This window comes from Notothenia coriiceps, unplaced genomic scaffold, assembly GCF_000735185.1.
Source record: "Notothenia coriiceps isolate Sejong01 unplaced genomic scaffold, NC01 NC01_scaffold00010171, whole genome shotgun sequence".
NCBI classification, from domain to species: domain Eukaryota; kingdom Metazoa; phylum Chordata; class Actinopteri; order Perciformes; family Nototheniidae; genus Notothenia; species Notothenia coriiceps.
This window is the reverse complement of record NW_011342872.1, coordinates 1-9,771: the sequence shown is the minus strand read 5'-3', so window position 1 is coordinate 9,771 and position 9,771 is coordinate 1. Positions and strand designations below refer to the sequence as shown.

Sequence of the window (9,771 nt, the reverse complement as noted above, 5' to 3'; positions counted from 1 at the left end):
TATAGTCAAATAAACACTTAAATGTGTATTTTGTACGTTTTCCTTCCAAAAGCCTGAAAGAAAACATGTTATAGAATCAAAATAGCACAAAATCTCAAAATTGACCAGTGCTTGAAAAACGATGTTTTTGCCTGCCGTGTCTCGCCTTAAGTTAGACACAATCTCACAAGGGCCAGACAACTTCTGTTTTCTTTACCACTTTATATTTTATGTTCAGGGTAACAAACCCATTTTTGAAATGTATTTATACAATTTGCCAGTGAGAGCCATTGAATGTATTTACATTCTCTCTATAGAAGTTTTCATTGTTTGTGGGAGGGACAGCCACTCTCGCCCTGTAATAAAACCGCATTCACATGCACAAAAGATTCATTAAAACACTTATCGTGACGTTATCAGCATGCCAAGGTGTCGAGAACCAACACTAAAGTAAAATGCAGTTTAAAAATGTTGAAACTCTACCAAAATCAACCCTTTTTCATAGACAAAAAGTCCTAACAAAAATATTTACTTACCACATGTGGATATTTTGCTATTTTAGAAACGAGCTTTGCCCTTGTGATGTAGTATCTAGAAGTAAAGAAGACAGTTAACATTGCTAAAAATCCCAGAAAGAATTTTGTAAATTATAAAGGACAAGTTAACAATCAAACACAGGAAAATAAACTGTAGCATCTAAGTCATTTGACATTAACCAGCTTTTTGTAAAACAATATGGTTAGGAATTTGAAAGACCTTGATATCTGGTCAAGGTAAGATGCTGCCTCCCCTTCAACTGTTCTGAGTTCAGCTACCGTCTCCTCCTGGATTGACACTCCAAAGTTGTTGCCGTCTTCTATCCTGGGGATTAGCAGCTGAACCCACATTTTGACCTACAGAAGAACAAAAAAAATGATAAGAACAAAAAGATGCAACATCTGGAAGGCTCACCGTGAAGTATAGACGTAGATTGGTCATGTCTACAACAGTTGCAGTAACTGTCTGGAAACGGGGGCCACTAAATACTAACAATAACTTTCTACATTAACAGGTTGAATGTGAATACGTTTAGGCTAGAAAAGATGTTCAACCAGTTAGACACATAGCTTGCCCTTTTAGAAGTCTCTTTAGCAAGTGTAAGTGTATGTTTTGAATTAAGACAAGCCTGGCAACTCAGAATAGTTTTCACACCATATTCATCAATAACCTTATATTAGTCTTAGACTTGTTTTACAAATGTCTAGTTGTATCAACTCATGTAGGTTTACTGTTGGTATTTTAACATTCAGCTGCTGACGCAGGAGTACGACCCTGGGACAGGATATAAGAGACATTACTTACTGTGTTACATTTCTCTATGAGTGTCCTGATCTCTGGTTTGACTTTTTCAATGAGATCCACAAGGGTTCCGTTGCTCTTCATCATCCCACCAGGCATGACAAAGACCTTGGTGCCAGTCACTGCGTTACACAGGGAAGAGAGAAAGGAGGGGGGAATATTAACGTTGCAATTCAGAAAAGTAGAATTATTTCCCTTTAAATCTATTTGACCTAGTTAATAGTCTTGTACTCACCCTTGTCCTCCCCACCTCCATCCTCAAGCTTTTTCTTTTTGGCATTTTGCTGAGAAAAAGATAGAAACAGGATCAGGCTACACACTCCCCTCTGCCCTGCACACATTAGTTATTGAGGATTGAATTATTCTCTAAAATGGAGACTCACCGCTTCTAATCCGTCCTGGAGGTTTGAGAGCAGAATGGGGTCTGGCACAGTCAGGTTTATTTCTGAGTGTATCTCCTTCAGATCAGCGATGTTTATGATTGGATCCTGAAAATCAACAATTTTACTAGCTGTTATTTTATAACTAATTATCGGTCTCTTGGCAAGATCAAGGGTTTGGTGATATAAAGATATATACTGTAGAACTATAAAAAATGTATTGCCTGAAAAATCATTTTGACAAACAATTTTTTTCAGTTTTGACCTTTTGTATGAGTGTCTTTTTCCAAGTTTGTAATGACAAATCTGCTTCATGGATTTTGTATACATTTTGGATGAGATTAATGAAACACCTTGATGTTACTTACTTGATTAGTCAAAAACCCTTTTTGCCATGTATGTTGTTTATTGTTACACACAAAGGCAAATTCCTTGTAAATGAAAAACCCCAAATCTCCCACTTCTAACCAAGATGTGCACAGATCTAAGGCTCATCAATGTGTGTTCAGCTGAATGGACATACAGTATAACTGACCTTTAAGAAGTGATCGAGTTCCAGCAACTTCTTCGGGAAAAAGCATGCAACTAGATCTTCTGCCTAAAAGAAATGCAATATTTTAGATACTTGTAAACCAGAATAGTTTTGATAGCAGTATGTTTGCTGTGTTTTTTCATGTGACACTACTTACTTCTGAAGTAATACGTTCCCTGAAAGCATCGACCTGCAAAAAACACAAGGGTCCACAAATGTACATAACCTTAAACTTCAACAGCAGGTAAACGCAACATACACATCAATGCATTAGTAATATTAGCAAAAATATAATTTAAAGTTAAAATGATTAGAACATTTTACTGCACAAAGAATACGATACATTTAGTTAATGTTGTTGATGAATACTTGTAGGTAAGTAAGGTTTGGGATGATCAATAAATTCACTGTTTTTTTACTTATGACCATACACAGTCTAGGTGTAGCAAGTGTGCCAGTAGACTATTACAATTTAAAGCTATATCCCTTGTTAACATAACGCAGGTATGAGAACGGCAGCTTGTTTAAGTGGCTAACTTGTTAGCTCAGGCCTATATAATGCATGTCCTCTTCACAAACAGTGCTGCAACGTTAACTTCCACACAAGAAGCGTATTGTCTTTGTGTATCAACACCTGTTAGGAGGTTTGACAGGTGCATTCCAACAGGCGAGCAACAAGCCGGTTAGCCGCTTTTAGATAGCTAGCTGCTGTTAGCTTGAGTTCCCATATCATGCTACAAAACGTGGCTAACATGCTAGCAGGCAATAGCAACAACACGTCGTATAACTTCAACTGGGCTTTCCAGAAACACAAACCTTACCTTGGTTTTAATTTCCTTGTCCACCTTGAGGAGCGAAGACATCTTATGTGATCAAAAAGGTAAAGAAAAGAGTGTTCCAATAGCATTAAATTGGCCTTTGAAACGTGTGTGTGGCTTATTTTACCTGTCAGCCACACTTTGTGAGCTCAAAGATGACGTTGTTGACACGCGACAGGAGAAAGGGACTCGATGTTTGGACTGCGCCTGCGCGAAAACGTCACCGTATTTTTCTCGACGCAGCTGACGATGTAAACAAGAAAAGACAGTCGAGGGCAACAGGGATCAAATAGGCCGGTGTCACCGCAAATGATAGCCACTATATGCTCATAAACGGCTGACATGGGGCTGCCTGTTACGATTAAAGTAAATTTCCGTGGGAACGTGAAGAGATTTCTGGCTCAGGATTTGGACAAACTGGAGTGGGAGTCCGTTGAAGCCTGGGTAAGCTGCTGCTAGCTGAGCGTGCTGGCTAAACGCTGGCGCAGTTTGGTGAAGAGCAGGCCCAGACATGGCCTAGACACGTAAACAATAGACCACCTGAAGGACAGGCAATACTGTTGCGACAAAATGTTCATACGTGGTTATTGTTTAATGCTTACCCTGAATATGAGGGTTAGGATTGATATTATGCGTTTTACAGGACAATTACAGTAACTAGCTGTACTGTAAAGGTATTTCTCGGCTTGCCATTATTGATGTTTTCCTTACACTTGTGAGGAACACAAATCTGATTTAAAAAATATATTTTACCTCGGGGTTTGATAATCAATTATTTAAATGTATACATTTCAGATCAAAGCGTCTTTTGGGATCAACCACTTTCAAATCAAATACTTTGATGAGGATAATGAAGAGGTAAGGGAGTGTATACAAATACTGTATGTGTCCGTTTTGTTGTGTTTACCACTGAAGGAATGTTACTTGGTAAATGTACTTAAGTAGCCTACTATAAGTAAGTGCACCATACTTGGTTATGTACATGTATGTTATTGTATGTCTACATTTGGGAAGGCAATATAGTCATTTCTACTTCACTTCATTTATTTAAAAGGTTGAGTTACTTAGATTCTGATTAATAGGACAACATATAAATAAACCGTGTAGTTTGTTAACAAACATAAGAATACTTTAGTTCAAACTGAAGTAAGATTGTTATTAGCTAAGTAAGGGAGCAGTAGTGAACTGCAACTTAATACATGTACTCAAGTAATGTAAAGGAGTACACTTTTTGGGTACTTCTACTTCATTGTTTACATTTTGAACCACTTTTATACAAATACTTTCCAGATTTAGATTATTAATACGAAACATAAAACCAACTAATAACTGATTTATATATTTGGCTACTCAATATATAGAGTTATGACAACTGGCCCCACATTAACCAGCCACAACACTGAAGAGATGTGGACACTAATGTGTCACTGACAATCATTTATACAATTTATTATTCTGAATTGGGCCTTTCTCTATCGTGATATACATCCATTTCTTATACAGTAAGTCCTCTTACTTTACATTTTGCTGATAATATTTATGCTATGTAACATTTTGAATGCATGAATTTCACCTGTAAAACAGTATTTCTATTCTTCTTCCAGCACTGGTTTTTAGACTTAGGATAAAATGATCATAATGTTTGACCTGCATGATCTTTAGGCGTAATCCATTGACATATTCCTAACTCATTCACTCTTTTCTTTCAGATTTGTATAAACAGTCAAGGTAAGAAAACGTTTGTTTGCCTATCTTTTCATTTCATAATGTATTTGAAGTAGAATATGAGCAACAATGATACCTGATATGATCTTTTTTTAAAGTTACAATTCTTACTGCGGAATAACGAAGACGACAACAGAAAATACACAATACTTACCAACAATATACAAATAATTATAAATAATTCATATAAAAAGTGGAAATATGTGTACTTTACATGAATATGTGTGTGCAACTAATTGTTACTTATCAATGTTCTGTTGTTGTGTTTTTATTTCAGATGAATATGAAGAAGCCATCAAGGTACAGGGCATTGCTTTATTTCTGTCGCATATTAAAGACAAGATGAGATTTAAAGGCACATTTCACAAGTCATTAGAACATTGAAGAGATCATGCAGGATATGGGAATCAAGTGACGATTGTAGTGGAAGTAGAATTCAGTCAAACATTATTGCGTGAATGAAAATAAAAAAATATTGCATTGCGTGACTGTTACTCTCCAGGCATGTGACAAAATATGAGGTGACACATCACATGTATTGTTTAACCTGCCTTAAGACATAAACCAGTCTAGCAGCATTCCAATAGTTGTTTAAATAGATATTTAAAGGGGAATTGTGCCAACTACAACTACACTGTGTTTTTATATTTTATCCTTATAAGTTTATTTTTGGCATAGTCAAGATATTAGCTTATTGTTTTTATTCAATGTATCAAATGTTCATACTTCTGTGTCTCCTGTGGTATGTGTTTCATTCTTGTTTTCCACACAGAGTGCAGAGAAGCAGGGGAACCAGTTGCACATGAACGTGTACAAGATGAAGGGTCAGGCCTGTGGAGGCCCGCTGAAGACGGAGGTGAAGGAGCTGAAAGGAGACCTCCGGCCTGCTCCTCCGTATCCATCAAGGGTCAAAACGGTGGATAAAGGCACACAGGTCACCCCGGAGCGAGAAGCTGTAAGGAAACAAACAGATTCTCCTCCTCCCATCACCTTCCTCTTTCTACTCATTACATGCTCTCACACCTGCAGTGTTTACAGCGTCTTTTTGGCATTGTTAGGCACAGTAACAGTCTAGAAACACATCTTAAGCACCCGCTGTGTTTCATCTCTTGTAGTATTATTATTTAAATAGCTTTTATAGGGCTGTACATTATATGTTTAAGCTTCAGCCATAAACTTTAGATTCCAATTTGATATAAACAACCTTTTATTTATTTGTATTCTGTTTGATTGGTCCCCATGCGAAAGACCTGGGTTCGAATCCGGTTGGGACCATGCAATTCAGCAAAGCCCAATTAATGTTAAGGACGGATAACAGTCTTTCATTGCCTATGTATTTATCTGGCAATGATGGACATATTACAGGGAATTGTGTGGTCAGTTTGTGTCTAATAATGAAAGTCAAGCTCAACTCAAATATGCTAGAAAATGAACTTCACACCTCCTTGATGTAAGTCTGATTCATTCTGTTACAGGTCACAGTAAAGGACAACAAGGGGAACAAGCCAGAAGATGAACCACCTCCCATGTGGTTTAGATCGTACATGGAGAAGGTAAGATTTCAATTAAAACAAATCAACTTCAACTTAATATTGTTGTCTCTCCAGCTTTTAATAATATAAATCAAACTCTTTTTCCCCCCCTTCTTGTTCCATAGTTTAAAGATGAGGTGGTGAAAGAGGTGGTGGAAAGGATGTGCAATGACTTTTCTGGCCAGTGTTGTACCCACAAATCACCGGATGGGCCCCTTGAAGCCAGTGGCGGTCCTTTAGGGCCAGGGCCGGGCCCCTCCACCTCAAGTGGGTCCCTGGGCTACACCCCCAACTGCAGCAGCTGCAACAAACTCACCTCTGAAGGGGCCTACAAGTGCAGGTAGGAACACATGATAATACAATGAGAAGGAGCTAAGTGATGTTTCACCTGATGAGTCAACAGAGATGATCTTAACATGTCACAGATATTGTCATACACAATGTTTAGTGGTCCTTTAGACCTTTGGGCCTTTTTCGAAGTTTGCACTTTGTTTACGTCAAACTTGTTCCTGCATTCCGTGCTCTGATACATCTTTATGAGTATCCATATAATTGCTTTTTCTTGGCTTGTGTCCTGCCAGTGTTTGCCCGTCCTGCATCCTGTGTGAGATGTGCAGACACAGCCATGACCCCAGCCACAACCTCGTGAGAACCAAGACACCTCTCTCCATCCCTGAGCATGGCATGTCGGGAGAGTTGAGGTAAACGCCCAAGACCGAGGATCAATCTTCCCACTTCTTGAAACTATAAGACATTCTTACTTGCAACAGTGCTAGCCCTTTTTGCTATCACTTCTTCTGCATTATTGGAGGAAAACATATATGAAATAGTCGCAGAGCAAGACTGCAAACATGTTTTAGCAGCTAGATTACCGTAAATAATGAATAATAAGTGTGTATGTGTTTTGTTCTTGGAAAATAAACTTTTGATAGTCAACAAATAGGTGTTCCTGATGACATTTCAAACCAGGTTCCCAAGGCGAGGAGACATGACTGTGCGCAAGGCCGAGCGACAGCGCCTCAAAGCTGAAAGGAGGCAGCTCAGAGCTGAAGTGAAGGAAATCAAGAAGAAACTGAGACTGGAGAAGAGGGGGCTGCAGTGGAGTGGGCCCTCTACCTCAGGCAGAGCCAACCTGACAAACATGGCCTCCACGTCCACGCAGGTCCCAGCCCTGTCCCCCCCTGCTGCCACAGAAACTGCCTCAGGTCCAGCCCCAGCCCAAGGTCCCGTCCCTGCCCCGGCCCCTGATCCCCAGACCTCCAGTCCAGAGTAAGCGCCATGTGGGAAGGGCGTCCGCCAGTGCTGGGTACCTCAAACCCAGCATGGATGCAATAAAAGTCCTTTTTTTCCAAGAAAAGAAATCAAAATATGCCATCTTTGTAATCTAGTCTGTATGAGTGTGTCGCTGGCTGCTCTGGGGTGGTGGAAAATGTTGGAACTACCTCAATGTGAAACTGCTGCTGCTGCTGCTTCATAGATTTTCTAAGAAAAATTGCTTTTGAGCTGCAAAAAAAATCTGGGGGTCCTGCTTTTTGATTCATAGAGAACAAAACAGATGGGTATTATAAGAAACCAGGGCTATTTTCAACAATGCTCTGTACACTTGAAACTAGGGGTCCCGGGGTCTCGAACACGTCCTTGGTTCCTACTATGGCTGCCTTGTTTCTGGATGAAAATCTGCCGGACGGCACCCGTCTGGAGCCTGCTACCAAGTTCATCAAATACTGGAAGATGAGGAACTCGGGGACTATCAGCTGGACCTCAGAGACTAAGGTACTGCTCCACCCCGCCGAGAGGACAGGCCCCTCTGCTTCACTCCCACTTTGAGTCCCTACTCAGCTTCTTATCCACTAACACCAGCTAAAATGTATTTCCAAGCCTAATCCTACTAATGCCCTTTCCGTCTGAGACCTCAATTTTGTTTGAATTCAGTTAATTCAGTTTTGTTATTTAAGTTTTTAAGTCTTCGTCATTGTTTGAGAGTGTGTGTGTGGGTGTCCCTCACTTGAGTTTATTATTTTTCTGCTGAGTGACTTTGGCTGCATGCTGTTGTCCTTGTGCCTTTTTCGCATGTGTATTCCTATTTTGTGTTTTGTGTATGTGTGTACGTGCACCCAGCTAGTGTTCATGTGGGGAAACCTCGGCCTGGCGTCAGAGGAGAGGAAGGAGGTGCCGGTCCCCTTGCTGCTGCCTGGACAAGTGGGAGTGGTCAGTGTGGCCTTTGTGGCCCCCGTGATGGAGGGGACGTACACCTCCCACTGGCGGCTGGCGCACTGCGGCTGCCAGTTTGGACCCCGGGTCTGGTGCAGCATCGTGGTCGACCTCGGTGACGGCCGGAACGCACCCGGGCATCAGAGCAAACCACTGGCAAGTCTGATAACCAATGACACAATGTACAACTGCAGAGAGAACGTTAACTGTTGGCATGCACGGCTAGATTTGCCATTATCTGTAACTAGTGCTGTACCAATTTTTTTTGGTAGTTTACTTGAGTATATCGATGTTTTACTTCGGCTGGACTTATTTGACAGATACAATGATAAGGTATATTGAGGGGTGTTATCACATTTTTAACACCAACAATATGTTTTTGTATTCTTTGGACAACAATACCATCCTTTGCTTGAATCACAAATTCTGCCACAATTTCCGATTTAGGGGCTCGATTTGAGATGATATCTTACTCACATTTGACATAATCATTTTTTATTTGTTTATAAAAAAAAAAAGGGAGCTGACATTTTATTTCACAATCTTATGGGTTGGTCCTGTGTAAAATATATACACTTGGACGGAAATGGTGACAGCCAAAGGAATTTCAAAATGAAAGCGTATCTTAAGACCAGGGCCGGCCCTAGACTTTTGGGGGCACTAAGCGAGCTTTGGCTTGGGGGCCCCCCTCACTCTAGCGCGTTCTCACTACACACAACACGGAACCAACTTTTGTCTTATGATGTTAGCATAAGCACACATATTGTATAAATAAGCATGTAAACACCGTGGACCTAACATACTCTAGGGGGGTCCTCACCTCCTCTAGGGGGGTCCGGGGGCATGCTCCCCGGGAAGATTTAAATAAATATATATATATATAATATAAGTTAAAAGCATCAATCTGGTGCACTTTGAGAGCAAAATTAAGAGATCTATGGATACATCTCTCAACACCCATATGAAACAGAACTGTAAACAGATTTTTCTGTATGGATATTTTACAAATCACTTAAACTGTATTCTTGTTTTGTCATATAGTATTTCATAACTGTTTTTCATTTATTCTCTCTGGCTGTCCATCTCATAATGTTCACATAGAAACTAGCTGTCAATAGGAATATCATTCAGAAGAATTATAATTTCTTGCAAAAATCTGTCACAAAAAGAGGTTGCACATTTAAATTCAGGTGTTGTTATGGCAACGTCAGTGGCCAAACAGCCACATTTACTGCTGCAAATACGTTCAAACATGC

The 9,771-nt window shown here is 40.0% G+C and overlaps 2 protein-coding genes across 2 annotated transcripts; one reads left to right on the top strand and one right to left on the bottom strand.

Moving 5' to 3' along the window:
- Positions 1–467: 467 nt before the first annotated feature.
- Positions 468–3,197, bottom strand: psme3 (proteasome activator subunit 3). The gene is made up of 8 exons (XM_010771643.1): positions 3,051–3,197; positions 2,387–2,419; positions 2,233–2,295; positions 1,701–1,805; positions 1,553–1,601; positions 1,321–1,439; positions 736–872; positions 468–570 (listed from the first exon to the last, which is right to left on the bottom strand). Exons 1-8 carry the CDS (start codon positions 3,090–3,092, stop codon positions 495–497), a joined length of 624 nt encoding a protein of 207 aa, XP_010769945.1. The 5' UTR covers positions 3,093–3,197; the 3' UTR covers positions 468–494.
- A 77-nt stretch (positions 3,198–3,274) lies between these two features.
- On the top strand, positions 3,275–8,767 carry LOC104945914 (next to BRCA1 gene 1 protein-like; the record flags this gene model as incomplete). Its single annotated transcript, XM_010771644.1, has 11 exons — positions 3,275–3,491; positions 3,843–3,905; positions 4,757–4,775; positions 5,050–5,072; positions 5,545–5,727; positions 6,248–6,325; positions 6,430–6,644; positions 6,886–7,005; positions 7,274–7,573; positions 7,918–8,077; positions 8,423–8,767. Coding segments are annotated over exons 1-11 (1,608 nt in total), but the record flags the coding sequence as incomplete, so codon positions are not given.
- Between the last annotated feature and the right edge of the window lie 1,004 nt (positions 8,768–9,771).